The sequence below is a fragment of the Gadus morhua genome, chromosome 4 (genome assembly GCF_902167405.1).
Source record: "Gadus morhua chromosome 4, gadMor3.0, whole genome shotgun sequence".
In the NCBI taxonomy this organism is placed as follows: domain Eukaryota; kingdom Metazoa; phylum Chordata; class Actinopteri; order Gadiformes; family Gadidae; genus Gadus; species Gadus morhua.
The window spans coordinates 8,826,959-8,844,317 of NC_044051.1; the positions used below are offsets into that span (position 1 = coordinate 8,826,959).

Below are 17,359 nucleotides of genomic sequence, written 5' to 3' on the forward strand. Positions count from 1 at the left end.
TGCCCCCGTCAGCAGGAACGAAGACACCCGGCGGGTCTCTAATCATAAAAGTCAGTAGTCAAGTTCATTAAAACGGCCTGCTTTCGTTGATAGACTGTAAGTATAAAAAAAGGCCACGTGTTGCTAGTGCAAGGAGAGTGAACGGTCAAACCTTCCCTGGGGAGATTGCGTCTCCAGTGGTATATTTAATGGATTGAGCTAAAACAACTTCAAATGCAGACCTGTGTTGTTCGTTTATTTGAGGCAGAACATTTGGGCATTCAATGAATATCAGAATTTCCCTGGAGCTATTAGGGCTGATTGCTGACACTGTAGGGCCATCCGCTCGCACTGCTGGGCCGGGAAAGGGTTGGCATTGGGAAATCCATCGCCTGAGAGACAATAACTAAAGAAAAGAGTCTTATTATTTTAAATGAGAACCAGGAGACTTAAATGAATGAGCCTACTGTGTAAACAAACACACACACACACGTGCACACAAGCATGTACGACCGCTTAAGCACACACAGACACATGCGCCCAGACACTCACACACAAAGCCCATTCACACGGGGCTCAATAACACACACATGTACACAATATGCACTCTACACAAGCACACAAACGCACACACAGTCTCACGCAGTCACAAACATACTCTCTTTGGTTTGAATTGTGTAATCATCAGGCCTAAGGAGGAGTGATGGGGGAGCTATGATGCAGCTGTCTGGCAGGTTTGGGACTCGTCCTGGCCACGGTTTCAGTTCTCTTCCTTGTTGAGGCAGAAGCTTTCGTGGAAATCGTTCACGGGGGGTCTTCTGAGGTTGCCATCTTGGAGTCTGTTCATTTTGGTTTTGGATTATTATAATATATATATATATTTTTTTTTTTTTATAAATTGTACGAGGTAGACTTATTGGGGGAAGAAAAGCTTTTCACATCACTCCCTTGACACTGTCCATGGGAACCCCCAAACACACAATAACACTATATTGTTCTCGAATCAAACGGATGTCTAAACCATAGATTGTATTTCAGAACATACAGTAACAAATGTTAAGCCTCTAAGGCCATTAGTGTTTGCACAATGCAAGGGTTTTCCTTTGACAGATCATTAATCCTAATTTTTTTTAAACATTACAAATCCTGTAAATGCTACCATTGGGAAAAGCAATTTGAATACTGTTAAAATGTATTTCGTTCTTGTGCCTTCAGCCCTACATTTAATATCATGATTCTATTTGTATACATGCCATTACAATATAGCAATAACATGGGGGTACAGGATGGTCTTCTCTACAGATGGTTAAGTCCAATTGGAGCAGGAGCATCCAACTCATTTGAGGTTTTCGGGCCAAAAAAGACCAAATGCTACTCAATTGGCAACCGACAAAAGAAGAACACAACATACAATTATTTCCCTGTCGGTGTCAGAATAGCTGCGAAGATTCTGTTATTTTTTTGCCGCTTTTTTGCTGCGTTCGCTTTAGGCATGTCAAGCCTCCATTGACTTCAATGATTAAATACTTATTCGTCCAAACATCTTGAAAAAACATTGTCCTGTATAAACTTTTAAAGTGGAAGCTAGCAGTTTTTTTAATTAATTAACCGTGAACTTGTCAATCTGAAGAGTGGAACAGATTGAGTGACTTAAAGCAGTGGAATAAAAACATAGGTAAATAAGTACATTGGGTGAGCACATAGAGCTACCTAGTATCCTGCCGTTTCATTTCCAGCACTTGCAATGGAGCAATTAGTCTAACAGAGCATTGGTCAAACTCAGCAGTATTTCTGACCTCGTTAGACCTGTGAAGATACGAGCTCACATCCTCCCATGGTGCCCTCGCTTTACCTCCTCCTGCTCCACGTTAGATCCAAACATCTGGGAGGAGAGAAGTTCACTGTCTTAAGAGTCAGTCCATAAACTGACCGGAGGAGAGTAGTTCCCTCTCTTAAGACTCAGTCCATAAACTGACCAACTGGGGAACATCAAAGGCCACACATCTCAAAGCACCTTGGAGACGCAACATCACCATTCTAATCCGAACTCAACTATTATTTGACTATTTCGACACTTTTATCGAAAGCTACCTCATGGTAATTTTCTTCCATTTGTAGATAAATGCCATTATTAAGCAGGTTGGGTTGGGTCGTCAACCTCAAAGACTTGTGGACTGTGAACGTTGAGGGGGAAAACTAGAAACATCCAAATTGGGGTCAACGACCTAACCACTACACACGCCTGCTCAAGGGGCATTGACTAAATCGGTGCACTTGCAGGCTAGGCCATAGATCCACAAATCCCATCACATTCTAGTAAAACTTAGCATCTAGACTCCACCATTCAGCATCACCTGAAGCCACATATCATATCAATACATAAATGAAAGAGAGAAGCAGATGTCACTATGGAGTTTCCCTTAGCTACAACATTACGACACATACGCTATCTCATCCACTTTCTTAAAAGGTCCTGAATAAACCAACAGACCAATGAAACGTGGTAGTAATTGAAGTAATAAGTGTGCTGAGATGCGCATACTTTCACTGGGATATTGACATTTAAGGCAGGTTTTAATTGTGTTAAAGTGATACTTGTTGATATAGAGGAGTTGTGGTGGCTACATTCTCCGACCCAAAACTTCACAGGCATCCCAAGGTCAGGAAAGAGGTTGACCTAGAAACCGACTGCAGCACAGTCCAATTACTGCACGGCAGCAGTGCCTTTGAAATGTTATGATTAGCGACTATTGCGGAGGGGCTTTGGGGCGGCAAGTTCTGTACGTGTTAGTGTGTGTCACGTGGAAAGGTGTCATGGCAAAGTAGGCTCAGGCTGTGAGATGTGGGAAGAGGGTTGGGTATTCGCGGAAGCAAGCAGAAAGGGAGAAACTACATGCGCTACATAACTTGACATGTGACATCCATGTGACATAGCTTAAATTGTGTTTTCCATGAAGATCAAGGCTAGCTGCATTTTGCTTTTTATGTCCGATTTTTACTTTGCTGCCTGGCACCATCAACAGGCTGAGAACATCAGGATGTGCTTCATAGAGATGTTGTGTTGGGGGCAGGCAGAGACTCTTCTAGGTTTTTGACCCTGGATTAATTCAACAGTGAGGGCCTTCCAAATTCATAGAAATGTATTAAAATGGATAAATATATATATTTAGATTGATACATTATGCAAACTGTATTCATACTCCAAAACTAATACCTATTTTTGAGATACAATAATTATACTTTGTAGACTCCTGATATAATAAAATACATCTAAAATGTATGATGGGGTAACGGACCATCTGCATACCTTTTAACAGCAACCAACCAACTGCTCTTCTGGACCTTTGCTTTAAGGATTACTCATTTGTGAAATCATTTCCTTGACTTATTTTAGCCACCAGATACTAAAAGGGCTCTTTGTAATTTCAGAAGACTTTCCCTACCAACGATACATTAGCAGTGAAAAACTTAATGACAAATTTCCATTACTGTTATTTTTAAGAACTTTAATTGCTATATTTATTTTAAAATGTAGATGAGTCATTATTTAGAGTACTTAAGTGGAAAAAACAAGTATTATATTGACATGAGCCAATGTATCACAGTCTACAGACAGTTGAGCTACCATTGAGAGTCTGTTTGTCTTTAAAAACCAATGGAATACGGCTGGTTAACAGAATTGGCGAGTAACATGGACTGATCACTCTGCTGAAATGTTCCAAGAAATGATTATCATTGTTGAATAGTTCATAATGTAGCGTAAATAATTCAATGTATTTTCATCAACAAATTGTTGTTTATCAGAGGATGCAGTACATTGACATGACCCCGAATTAAAAATAAGACTTATTGATCAAACTTAAACCCCAGGCATGTCTATGCTTGTTCATTTTGCCACAGTGATGATTGTCTCCATCTACTGGTGAGAGATACAACTATAAAATCAATTTCAGCTTTACAAAACACCAGGTTATGTCTTGTTTTGAAAACTTTTTTAGAGATTTGTTTAATAAACTCCATCAAATCAATAACTGCCAGGCACAGAGAAGTAGGGTCGCTTTGCTCTGTAGAATCCAGTGCTCCAAGCACTGAGATTGATTTCCAGAAATGTCTTTGTTACACCAAATAATGGCCAACTTGACTAAAGACTTCGATCTGGTCTTAATTTCTTCATTAGGACAGAAACAATAGGTCGCTTTAAAGAGTTTTATTAACAATTTGACCAAACAAATCTACAAATAACGTGTTCAAAGGACACCTTAAATAGAAGCATCGTATATTAGCTACATAACCCTTGACTTGAACAGAAATTAAGCCATTTCCTGTAAAGCTTTAAAGTATTCTAATTCTTTGAGTACATAGTTAACACATTTCAATATAAAGAATTATTGTAGAAATGTACAACAACCTGAATGATTGTTAGATTGTGTTGTTGTTCTATCTGTGCTGTTCTTTCATTTGACCTCACCAGAACTAACAACAAAAAACAAACAACAAACCTCACAGGTTTACACAGCGAGGCCAATCAAATGTTTCCCAAAAGCGTTATCATAACTCTTCACATGGTAATATACCATTCTAGTGAGGTGGATAACGTTTGATTGCATGACATCAGAACACAACCACCTTGGCCTGTTTAGGTTTGGCCTTCTTCACCGGCACGTCCACGTCCTCGTGGTCGGCACTCATGTTGTTGGACAGCCAGCCCAACGTGATGGCGGTCACTGTCAACACAGGAGGGCAAACGGAAGATTCATCAACCCTCGTTAACCCGCCACCTCGTGCGTCCCCTCCAGTCTACTGCTGTGGTGCATACTTGAGGATGACTGTGGACTTTGGAGTCTGACCTTTATTCTGGGAGTAGAACACCCTAACCGATAGACTGTACGGCCCGCTGAAACCACTTTCCAAGCAGAGGACTAAATATTCGATGTCTAAATTAATTTACGGTGATACTTCATTTGTTTTAGTTGGGAACAGCAGTTACATTTTTCGTAGTTACAAATGAATGTGTTCATTGTTCTACGCCACTTCCTAAGACGTGTGTGGATAGAAGAGTAGCATTCAAAATGACCAGATGTAAATGTGGACATGAGGGGAGAACCGCACGCGCACGCGCACACACGCACACACACACACACACACACACACACACACAAACAAAATACCTTTAGACTGGTGCTCGGGACAGTCCTTCTGGAAGTGCTCCACAGAGCCACACACGTGACAGCTACCTCCTGCAAAGACAACTCATATCAACACAACTATACACTGGCTGGTTCAACACCCCTGGTATCCCACGGCAGAAGGGTTTTCCTAAAGGCTGACATATTATACCACCAGGTTTGAGTTGGATTGTGATGGACAGATCAGTCTACCAGCCCACCCAGTGGACTGTAGCAAACGTTGCTCATCTATCCGTCATACATCTACGTTGACACGCCCACTTGTGTTGTCAGAAGAGGCAGATTTTCACAACGGCTTGTAACGAATAATCACACTCACACCTGGTGGTATAAATTGTCACGTTTAACTTAGAGACCTGTGCTTACCTTCTTTGTATAGACCCTTAGGGTTGTCAGGACACGACCGTGACAAGTGCCCTGTCTTTCCACAGATGAAGCACTTTGCGTAAGGAAACTCCCCTAAGAGGCAGAAAACGCGTTAACATGACATAACACCTTCCCTCCTTCAGTCTGTGAAGAGGTAACGCAACATCCACAAACAAACGGCAGAGATTTTACCCACAGGCAACACCTGTCATGAACAGTTGAACTAACCTCATACACCTGCACTTTAGCATCGTCATGCTACTAGACAAAGGAGTCTGATATTTTAATTGTCTGTTATATTGCTGCAATGTACATTCAAAACACATCTCGATATTATATCACCTTCAACTACTTTTCTTGTGTGCCCGTTGATCAAATGTTTATTGTCCCTAATGTTGTACGTCCTTAAGACCACACAACAATTAAATAAATATTGAGACCTAAAACAGATAAGCTATCGGTTTGCCTGAGTGTACATTTGCTGCCCTCACCTAGAGCCGGGTCCACCTTCGCCCGGCACCTCGTGACTTCGTGTTCAGTGGATCCACAACGGAAGCAGATCCCCCTGCCCATCTCCACGTCGCGCTCCGCCTCGGGGCAGTCAGCCAAACCGTGGCCCGGCTGCTTACAGTTGAAGCAGAGCTATCGGGAAGAACCAGACGAAGCAAACAATATGAAACAAAAGAGTATATGGTAGCACCGTAAGCTTCTTTTGTATCCACTCCAAATTTGATTTAATGTAGGCTAAATAACGTGAGAAAGAAGTGCAGAGCACTTAGAAAAGTAATCACTCACCATTTTACTTTTCTTATCGTTTTGCCTCCTTATCCTCCTGTCCTCCCGGCGGTTGTCTTTCCTCACAGCGGTCTCCAGCTCTTCTCGGAGGCCCTGCTCCCCGTCCTGTTGGCCCCTGGGGAGAGGCTGGCCGCTCTCCTCCAGGTACGCCATGAAGCCGTTTACGTCTACATTATCATAGTCCTTCTTCTTCTTGTTGGGCTTTTTATAATCTGCAGGCTCCTGCCGCTGAGTCCTCCGTAGAGGGTCCGATGGAACTGGACGTGGTCTTCCTGTGGAAGCAGGAAATGTCCTTTTGGCTCCCGACTGAGCAGTAGTGTGTTTCAGCTGGTCCCATGGGGTGGCGTCGGCTGGTTTGTGTTTATGGATGTTATTGGCTCTGGCCCATCTCGTCATCTTGACACCTTCTGATCAAACATTAAAATATATCTACATTAGCGTAAGACGACCGTTTTTACACAAGCGGCCAACAATATCAGATCTGCCATGAGATACAGTTTGATAAAAGAGGAGTCTTAACTATATGGTCAGCGGATGCACGCTGGTGTTTATTTAGCGATATAGAACATCAGTACAGACACTACGAACCGTGTTCCCGTACATTACCCGAGAAGGTTTTACTGCAATGACACTAGTTATTCAAAGCACGGATAGCAACTATTATATACATGTATATAAACAAATACCATCACTGTTGGCTGTAACATGTGGACATATTTACCTGGGAAGTACTTCTCTTCTTCTATGTTTTACCGGAAATTGACATTCTACCTTTCGTTGTTTTGTTGCCCTCTATCGGTCTAGGGGGGTCAACTCCAGTCACGTAAGGAAACAGTCGTAATTAAAAAATATGCGGTTTTTTTTACCTATCCGTCTGTAAAATAAGTGTAGATATACAAGCCGATATACTTGTCTTTATAACACTTAATTAATATTAACTAAAGATTCTTTATGCATTCTCACAAATAAACCCCTCCCAAACAGGCCACGAATCAGGCCGCCTCAGCTGGTAATAATAATCACACTGGTAGGCAATTAGAGCACATTGGTCCAGAAGAGGTTGGTTATCTGGGGTGACATGAAGGCATAGTCTACTTCGAGAATTTTGTGTCATGTGTTTGTCACGCCTAATTTTTCTGTTCTTTATGTCAATGTGTATTGGACATGGTAAGAAAATAAACTTTATTTATTGTTGATTATACAAAATGTAGCCTATCTAATTTGGTCGATCCTTTTTTTGCAGTGCAATGTAGTCCTGTGACAAATCATGGAAATGGTGTGTTTCTACTTCTAGTTGCATAATACTGGCCTCTGTTGACATTGATCTAATCATTTATTAATCTATTTGCCTTTTTTAAAAATGTGTTGCATATAGAAGTCTTTGGAGATTTGTATGCCAATGCCATAAACTATGCCCAAGAGAATCCAGAAACATTAGAAGGTAAATGCCAAACCTGTTTGGCATTGGTGTTAATTCATTGAATAGGCATCTTAACAATTTAATTTGTTGCCATTTTGAATGTTTTCCTTATTCCTTGCAGCGATACTTACCTTTGACAAGGCCATCATTGAGGGAGACATAATTATGCCAGTAAGTAACATTTTCCGCATGGTTTAGGTTTCGTGGGTTTAATTTGAGTAGGTTTTATTTTTTGTTGATGCATCCAGTGTATTGTAGTAATGGGTTTCTCTTTCGAACACTCGACATGTGTTTGTGTATGGCTGCATCACTCAACAACTTCATGGTAGTCTGACAGGAACGCCGTTGATGCCGTCTGGCCAGCCGTCAACGGAAAGGTCCATGTGGCGTTTGAGATCCACCCCGATTTAGGTTGGTCGTGTAATGAATTAATGGGCCAATGTTTGGTGTCCTTCTGGGTTTCGTTGTGAGTTTCCTTGTGTATTTGTAGAAGTTTCCAACTGTGTTTGCCCAGTCAATATGAAAGACACCATGCTGAAGGCGATGGACATGGTGTCTGAACACGCCTGTGTGTCCTTTCACAAACGAAGCACAGAACCAGACTATATGCTTTTCTACCCAAGCAAGGGGTGAGTGAGATAAACCAGACGGCACCAGAATATAAATTTTGAATATTTGCAGCCATTTGTGAATTGCGTTTTGTTGTAGTTGTGCATCCTATGTGGGGTACCAAGGCGGAGAACAGATTCTATATGTTGGGCCAATTTGCAACGTTGGAAATGTAGCACATGAGATACTGCATGCTCTGGGGTTCCATCACGAACATACGCGGCTGGACCGCAACGAACATATCCAGGTCATTGAAAGCAACATTCAGACAGGTGACTTTTGTATTTGTCTAGTATAGATGGATGGTCTGTCAATTATTTTCAACATCGGGAGTCGTTGACTGTAAGGGGATTTCTCCGGTTCATAATCTTTACAGGAAGGCACAGTAACTTCAAAATGAAAGATGGAAAAACCTTTGGAATTCCTTACGATACTTCTTCGATCATGCACTACGGAGGGTAAAGCATTAAGATGACGACAATTACTTGACTTTTGGAGTGTTGTGCTGTTTGTGTAAAATTGTGTCCACTTTATTTTAATATAGAAAGTACTTCTCTAAAAATGGATTGCCCACCATCAAGCTGTTGAAGCATGGCAGCGACATGGGACAAAGGACTCGCTTGACTCCACAGGATATGAAAAGAATCAGAGTCCTTTACCAATGTGGTTTGTACGGTTTTTGACTGGAATACATCTTGTTGAAGAATACTTCAGTGTATCTAATGGCCTATTTTTTTTTTTTTTCTATATCGCATCTTTCACTAGTTGGAACGGGAGAAATGGATGACAAGACGTCGAAGGAAAAGGAAGACACATTTCTCAAAATGTTTGCTAGACTAAAGAGATTGTATTTGCACGTACCAGGAGTCTCTGCCAATTTGAATACCTACCATCCATTTGGATGATGTTTTGCATAACCCAATAGGGACATCTGGGCTGGCTGAGCGCTACCAACTTGCTGATATCAACAAACTGCAGAACTCAGTCGTTTTTTATTTGAACACGATGGCTTCACTTTTTTTTTTGTATTGGCTAAAATTGTAACTCTCTCCTAAATGATAAAAAGCGTTTTTTATAAAAGACTTTTCACCGACTTTTCATACCCTAAACAAGGCTGTAATGCCCTTGGAATGCAAGAAGACCTGTTTGTGTGTGGCTACAAAATGAACCTCGTTTCATTTATTGGGCTGAGCCTCAATGTACATGTGTGCCTGGCAAAGGCGTTTTCCTATACTATACTGGCGGTAGGCCCACTGGCCCAGCTTGGCACGGTGGGGTACCTTACGGCAACACGGCTAGAATTTGAATATCCATCCCCACCAGGCTTCCCGCTTAAAGTGAGGTCTTTAACTAAACACGCCATTTATTTCTTTTGCTGCAAAATATATTCTTTGGTGTCTTAATAAGTTAATACCACCTAGAACAGTTCTGGTTTGGGGTGTTTTGTGCCATACTAAAGCCAATTAGCAAAAAGCTAGGATTTTCTTTTATTTATTTTTTTACAAGTGCACATTTCTTTTTATTAGGCTGTAGCTGGTGCAGGCAGAATTGTCCTGGTTTACACGGAACATAGATGGCCAGAGATCCAGGCAAACGCCACACTCCCAGTCCAGAAAACAAGCTTATGCTGCTGTTTCGGGCTAAAAACAAACCCCACTGCAGCCGATGGATGTAGCAGTAGACTGGGAAAAGCACATGGAGTAGGTATCCAAAACGGATGAAATAGTCCATACGTTTTGGAGCAAACAATTGTTCAGTGGCTTACACCAAACTTGATTGCTTGGCAAACAAATTCAATCTTTTATTTCCAGACTCGGGGTCCAATACATGGACATACCAATACAAACAGCTTATACAAAAACAACACGACAATTGAAAAAGGCAATGATACCAGTGTTTCCACGTGGATGACTGCTATCGCGCAGTACAAAGACCAGGGTTTGACAGCACCATAATGATGAGGTTACATGAACCATTCAATCTGCAAATAGATTTGTGCATTAGGTTTCACAACAGTGCATGGAACGTGTTGACTCCTACCCTACAAAATAGTTCACTTGCACTGCTCCACTTGGGTTTTTTAAGCAGTATACGCAAACCCTTATCTGGAGCTTCTGGATGCTAGACTTTTTAAACTTGGTCCATAAGGGGGCAGTACACAGGAGTACAGTATGCTTTAAACAAGCTTATCCGAGCACCAGTGGAATTTCCTAACCAGCATCTTAGCTTGTGCATATAACATGCGGCGCTACCTATAGATGTCATCATCACACATTTGATCTGCGATGATGTGTCCTAGATATCAGTTTATTACCCACAGTTAAAACTTGCCCTGCCAGGTAAAAAGATGGAAAGTTTAAATCCATATCTCCTTTTGTTTTACAGATCAGAACACTCTTTTTGCATTAAATTTGAGAGCATACTCAGTGCATATGTTCAGCATCTCTTGAAACCCAGCACTGCTAGGAGAAAAGATAGCTAATCATCTGCATCCATAATTTGGTTAACCAGGGTGTTCCAACCATGCATCCTGTTTTACTGGCTCTTAGTTGATCAAATAAATCATTGATATAATATTTAAAAAGGGCAGGTGAGAGTAACCCCCCCTGACGAACCCCATTACCCACGCCAAATGGTGGAGAGACTGCATTCCCCCACTTGACCTGCATGCTCTGGTTAGCATACCAATATGCCAGGATCCTAATTATGCTATTGGGCACTCCTCTTTGGCTGAGCTTTGAAAACAACTTAAATGATTGTAGTGATCATTTAACGCAATTGAATAGCTCAGAATAATATTGCTTCCATAGCTCAGCTATCTTGTCGGCTCCAGAAACTCCTTCAACTGTACATGGTATGATGCACTGACCCTGTTCAGTGCTCTCACCTCCTTCCAGAAGCCAGTAACATTGTTTCCAAGAAGCTTCTCAGCCATAGAGTCCACTCTCATTACTTGCTCATGTTTGCTGATGTAACGAACTGCATATTTGTACCTTGCGTTGGTAAGCTTTTTGTGGTCCAGGACAGGCCCCTCTCTGGGCCTACCTGCCAGGACCCAGGCCTCATATGCGTTCTTGGCTTCAGCATGATAAGTACCCACATACTTGTTCCACCCTGGCTTGATGTTAGACTTGTCTTTTATTAGAGTAAGTAAAGCATGGTCTACTGGCCTTGTACACAGCTCCTGCAATACAATTATACAGAGGTCCTTACAGTGAGAGCTATCATTACAATTCACATCAGAGCACAAAATTGCATCGCTGGGTAGATATACATCCCTTAAAAGACCATCAGTTCTACCATAGTATAACATCACATCTTCATTTGTGTGTTTAGACCAATCCAGCTTAGCCTTACAATCACTGTTAGTACCATACCAAAAGGGACCTGGTCAGACATGTTTGAGAGGAAATTTTTTGTTTGAGAGGATGTTAAAATCAATTAAACTTGTTAAAACAAACACTAAAAAGAACAAATGACAGGCTGCCAGCTACGGAGGGTCAAATATGCGAATATCTGACGAATATCCAACAACAAACACGTCTTCACCACGGAGAGCTGGACGTCGAGCTGCACCCACTTGGCTCTGCAGTGAGGATGACTATGGCCGCGTTCAAAATCGCATTGCTTTTATTCTTACTTTACTGTTGCACAGTGTGAATACAATTGGGACATAATAATGCAGGTGATCTCAAGGATCAACGCACACCTGTAGTACCAAGTATCAACCGTCGACTTCAAGGCCTCTCTCGATGTGACGTATCTTCTGCTGCGCAAGGGATTGTTGGGCAGAATAGCCGAAAAAGCATGCTGGCTTGCATACTGAGAAATGCAACCGGATAGAGTACAACATCCTTGCATTTTCTGGCGTACTGCATTTTTCATCGGGACATACTAAGTCCGGCATACTAAATATTATGGTAGTATGGGTGTTGGATAACAGGGTATTTCAAATCCATTCGCCAGGTGGCGACATTGGACATGTGACAGGAAGAAACCAAACCGGAAGCATGTGCATGTCGACGTCACTTTCTCGGAAAACAACAAAAACAAAACGTCCTCTTGCTACAGCATCTACTTTGCATGCTCTGTCAGCTGACTCGATTTTAAAACATTTTTAAAGGAATACGGGTTATCTTTCCGTGGATTTTCCTTCGTGTTTGTGTTAGTAAATTACTCCGTAGTGACATGTTTCACTGGCTGTAGTACGACAAGCAGTCGTACGACAAGAGTCCCGCCGGGGGTAAACATTGGGACACGACGTTGCAACACAACGACCAGAAAAGCTTCGACTTTACAATCAACACACTTGATCCTTCGCACAATTATATTGAACATATCGCCGTGTAGTCAGGCAACTAGTGACTTTGGATAGCCATGGCTCAGCAAAGAGGAGTCAATAGTCTCCAGTTCAACCAAGACCAGAGTAAGACCCACATTAAACTGAGACAAATCTACCGATATTAAGTCCGTGTACCTAACGTGACATGTGTAGTTATTAATATTAATGTTGTCCCACCACAGGCTGTTTCTGTTGTGCTATGGAAACCGGGGTCAGGATTTACAACGTGGAGCCCCTGATGGAGAAAGGCCATCTTGGTAAGTTAAACACATGCAAAGCGCATTCAATTATGGCATAGTGCTATTTTTTTTCAATCAATGGTATAAAATACGATATACGAACACAATAAAAAGTATAAAGTAGGGCCTACATTCGGAATGATAGACTTGGTGAGGTATTTGTCTCTAAACAACAGAAAGTGAAATGTTGTTTCGATTTCTGTTGGTAAAAGCCAATGACTATCTGCAGCTTTAGCCCCAAAAAGCACAAGTGTCTGCTGATTGGACTGGGGCTAATTGGGCGACTCTTTAATTGAAGAAACATTTGTGTTTGTAGACCACGAGCAGGTGGGCAGCGTGGCCCAGTGCTCCATGCTGCACCGGTCCAACCTGCTAGCGGTGGTGGGAGGTGGAGTCAACCCCAAGTTCTCCGAAATCTCAGGTGAGTTTGTGGGCCAGGGCCTCCTGAAAACTTAATGAACGGGTCGGGGGGGGGGGGCAGATACATATGCCAGATACATATGCCAGATACATATGCGAGAACACATAAAACATGAGCCCACAGATTTTTCTGCTTCCCAGGCTAGTATTCACCCACATTCTCCCCTCAGCCCCACCTGTCGTACTATGTCTCTCTACCATCACCCCTAAACCCTCGAGTACGTGAGAAGGTACCATATAATACATGTGGATGTAAAGCAGAAAGGTATACAGGACAGGAATGGGAATTAAAGATTTTAAAACGACATCACATCAATATATGGAAATATATCCTAACACACACTATGAGTAGGAGCTATTTTACGCTGTGCAGTAAATGTAAATTTGGACAGTTAAAGTAGACATTATTGCCAGTATATGCTACATTAATTGAAACTGCATTATTGGCCATTGTACTTGTATGTCATAAAGTGATGTAAGTGATGCTGCTTCTATTCTAGTGCTGATCTGGGATGACGCAAGCGAGGCAAGGGACCCCAAGGACAAGCTGGTGCTGGAGTTCACCTTCACCAAGCCCGTTCTGGCTGTCCGCATGAGACATGACAAGTAAGCTTAACAGAGCTCCCTAGCAACCGTTACCCATCAGTGCCCATATTTGGTCACAATGTTTTCTGGTTGACTGCACGCCGGCCTCTTCTGACAAATCGCTTCCTTGATTGGTTCGGGGCGTTCCTCCTTGCCTGTCAATCACATTTGCGTGCACAGTGTTGTTGCTCGGCTACAGGAGCCGGAGCGCCATACTTCCCAATGGCGGGAAAACGGAGGGAGGGGGGGGACGTCTTTTGGGGTTGTTCATTTACGAAATCTTGATCTGCTCTATTTACACCTCTCAAATATTACGTACCAGCTTTAACAGCACTTAATAACATATTTATACATAACACATAATAATGTGTTTTCCAGGATCATTATTGTTCTGAAGAACAGAATCTACGTGTACAGTTTCCCGGACAACCCCGTCAAGCTGTTTGAGTTTGACACCAGGGACAACCCCAAAGGTACAGAAAAAACCGACTTTAGAGTACATCTTGTTTGTACAAATAAGATTTTGTATGGTTGTATATGATTTCTGGTGTTTTTTGGTTGCTTCCAGGACTGTGTGACCTGTGTCCTAGTATGGAGAAACAGCTTCTGGTCTTTCCAGGTCATAAATGTGGCAGTCTACAGCTTGTTGTAAGTTACTAAGGAACCAAATTCGATGATATAAGTAGTGTCTAATATGCCAATCCTTGGTTTATATTTCCCCATTTCAACCTCCTGCTAAGAAACTGCTACTGCTAATATAAGGAACAGCTATTGCTAGTCATCAGTATCAAAAGCCAACTGATATTAGCAACAGCAGAGCTAATATGCCATCTCTTAGAAACGACTATTCCTTATATAAAACAGCTATTAGTAATAACAACAAGCAATAGCTAATAACCGGTAACAAGCAATAGCGTCTCTAACAATGGAGCATTTGGCCTCCTGTCTTCCCCCCTCCAGGACCTGTCCAACACCAAACCGGGCACGTCGTCGGCCCCCTTCACCATCAACGCCCACCAGAGTGAGATCGCGTGCGTGGCGCTGAACCAGCCGGGCAGCGTGGCGGCGTCGGCCTCCCGGAAGGGCACCCTCATCCGCCTGTTCGACACGACCACGCGGGACAAGCTGGTGGAGCTCCGCCGGGGCACGGACCCCGCCACCCTATACTGGTACCACCTCACGCAGTCCCGGCGCCGTGCGTGGCCTTCAGCGAGGGCGGCAGTAGCTCAGGAGGGAGAGCGGGGGTTGGCTGGTTACCGCGAGGTTGCTAGTTCGATCCCCGGCTCCTCCTAGCTAGCTGGGTGTCGAGGTGTCCCTGAGCGAGGCGCCTCACCCCCTGACTGCTCCTGACGAGCTGGCGGTCATGTTGCATGAGTGAATGTGTGCATGAATGGGTGAATGTTAGGCAATATTGTGAAGTGCTTTGGGTGAAAGCGCTATATAAATGCAGTCCATTTAAGATTTACCATTTACCACTTGGTCATTTGGCTCTATCGTGTCACTTTACACTTAACGGTTTATTGCTTCGGGGCTGTGCGAACCAAAAAAAAGATCATATTGTTCGGTGTAATTCTATGGCTTCCTGTGCAATGTTTGCTCTTATCGTTCCCCTTTCCTAGCATCAACTTCAGCCACGACTCGTCGTTTCTCTGTGCGTCCAGTGACAAGGGCACGGTCCACATCTTCGCCCTGAAGGACACCAAACTCAACCGACGCTCCGCGTAAGACTAGTGCTGCGACGTTTTGCGCTTCTCGCGTTGGTCGTGATTCAATTCAATGAGTTTGAATACTGTGTGGTCATCAAACTGGTGGAGAACCGAAAGGAGCCCTATTTCACCACCAGATGTGAGGTTGAAAAGTCACGACCAGGCTTTTAAAAGTCTGTTTGTGACATCATGAGCGGCAGTGTCCACCCTTGATGTTTGTGGTACAGGTGATCTATACTTGTGGTGTCAAAGATCAGATTTAAAGACGGCCGTAAATGGCTCCTCATCTCCCACCTTGTGGTAAAGTAGGGCCCCTTCAACGTATAAACTAGAAGTTCTAGTGTCTGGAGTTTTTCTGGTCTTTGATGTCACTGTCTGCCCTAGGTTGGCTCGCGTGGGGAAGGTGGGCCCTGTGATTGGCCAGTACGTGGACAGCCAGTGGTCCCTGGCCAGTTTCACCGTGCCCGCCGAATGTGCCTGCATTTGCGCATTTGGGAAGAATACGTCGAAGAATGTGAACTCAGTAATTGGTAAGTGTGCCGTATGTATGAGAATCATTTTTTCAATTACTTCACTTGCTGGATTTCATTGATTCACAGTGAAATATAGACCATGATAATGTTTACTAATTACAAGTTTAACTGTTATTGGAAATGCACTGACTTATGTTCCAGAAATGTCAGACATAAGGAATGGGACTGAGAAGTTTCAAAGTTGATTTTGCGATTGGTGATTTATTTTTCGTTTTTTTCTCTCTCGGTTTTCTTTCTCCTTCAGCCATTTGTGTTGACGGCACATTCCATAAGTACGTGTTCACACCCGACGGAAACTGCAACCGCGAAGCCTTCGATGTTTACCTGGACATATGTGATGATGATGACTTCTGAGACGAGGGCCGATAAAGCAGCAGGCGATGTGTACTGAACAGTGAAGAGACTCCAGTTAACCTCCAGCGGTGAGGTTCAAAATCTATCCGCTTGTAACATCACAAGTTGGCGTGTCCACCCATATGTACGGTGGATAGATGACTGGGGAGTTCATCTATTCGTCCCACATCTGGGAGGACACTCCCATTTGGGATGTCACAAAGGCTACATTTGAAATTGGCCTCAAACTTGGTGGTTTAATAGGGTCCGTTTAAGGCAAAGGTTGGGAGGAGTTGGGGAGAAAGTACTGAAGTACTGAAGCACCTCCTTAACTGCGTTTGTGACTTTCGTTGATGTTCGATAGGAATGCATAACGTTGTTGTTAAGCCCGGTTTTATGCTTGTATCAATTTTATTTTTACAACAATGGATAAAAATACTGTTTTCTATCTGTGAAATCAAAGAATTGTGTTATGATTCTGAAGGATGAATGTGTAAAACCTGTTTTTAATACCAAAAAACCCAGCACATAATAATTTGGTATATAATCTCATTGAAGAATGTAATGTTACATGTTGCTAAATTTGCTAACTTTTGTGTTGTAGACTTCGCAAGGTATAATGGGTTGATTCAGTCAGTTCTTTAAAGAGAAATAGCCCACAGACCGATAATATCGCTGTCATATCCCTGTACAGAACTATAAAGTATAATAAAATCCTTGTTCAAAAGTACACAGTTTTGACTTGCCAATATGCAAATATTTACTTTTTATTTTATTAAACCTTTTTTTAACCAGCTCAAAGTCTCATTGAGATTTAAAATCCCTATTCCAAGAGAGGCCTAGGCA

The 17,359-nt window shown here is 42.6% G+C and overlaps 3 protein-coding genes across 6 annotated transcripts; 2 read left to right on the plus strand and 1 right to left on the minus strand.

The window, feature by feature from the left end:
• Positions 1-4,171: 4,171 nt before the first annotated feature.
• On the minus strand, positions 4,172-7,131 carry zcchc9 (zinc finger, CCHC domain containing 9). 3 transcript variants are annotated; one of them, XM_030353837.1, is made up of 6 exons: positions 7,048-7,131; positions 6,327-6,733; positions 6,023-6,173; positions 5,532-5,624; positions 5,148-5,216; positions 4,172-4,703 (listed from the first exon to the last, which is right to left on the minus strand). In XM_030353837.1, the coding sequence occupies exons 2-6, from the start codon at positions 6,720-6,722 to the stop codon at positions 4,591-4,593; spliced, it is 822 nt and encodes a 273-aa protein (XP_030209697.1). In that variant the 5' UTR covers positions 6,723-6,733; positions 7,048-7,131; the 3' UTR covers positions 4,172-4,590. The 3 variants fall into 3 exon arrangements, with proteins under 3 accessions (XP_030209697.1, XP_030209699.1, XP_030209698.1); XM_030353839.1 differs by lacking the exon at positions 7,048-7,131 and adding an exon at positions 7,013-7,044; XM_030353838.1 differs by lacking the exon at positions 7,048-7,131 and adding an exon at positions 6,915-7,042.
• A 157-nt stretch (positions 7,132-7,288) lies between these two features.
• Positions 7,289-9,435, plus strand: LOC115541908 (low choriolytic enzyme). 2 transcript variants are annotated; one of them, XM_030353835.1, is made up of 10 exons: positions 7,289-7,493; positions 7,570-7,602; positions 7,702-7,767; positions 7,868-7,917; positions 8,076-8,157; positions 8,261-8,375; positions 8,455-8,627; positions 8,732-8,813; positions 8,900-9,021; positions 9,121-9,435. In XM_030353835.1, exons 1-10 carry the CDS (start codon positions 7,439-7,441, stop codon positions 9,258-9,260), a joined length of 918 nt encoding a protein of 305 aa, XP_030209695.1. In that variant the 5' UTR covers positions 7,289-7,438; the 3' UTR covers positions 9,261-9,435. The 2 variants fall into 2 exon arrangements, with proteins under 2 accessions (XP_030209695.1, XP_030209696.1); XM_030353836.1 differs by having other exon boundaries at positions 8,900-9,435.
• Positions 9,436-12,361: 2,926 nt separating this feature from the next.
• On the plus strand, positions 12,362-17,243 carry wdr45 (WD repeat domain 45). The gene is made up of 10 exons (XM_030353834.1): positions 12,362-12,781; positions 12,880-12,954; positions 13,253-13,357; positions 13,857-13,962; positions 14,320-14,414; positions 14,510-14,589; positions 14,902-15,110; positions 15,561-15,662; positions 16,032-16,177; positions 16,425-17,243. The coding sequence occupies exons 1-10, from the start codon at positions 12,733-12,735 to the stop codon at positions 16,532-16,534; spliced, it is 1,077 nt and encodes a 358-aa protein (XP_030209694.1). The 5' UTR covers positions 12,362-12,732; the 3' UTR covers positions 16,535-17,243.
• Positions 17,244-17,359: the final 116 nt, after the last annotated feature.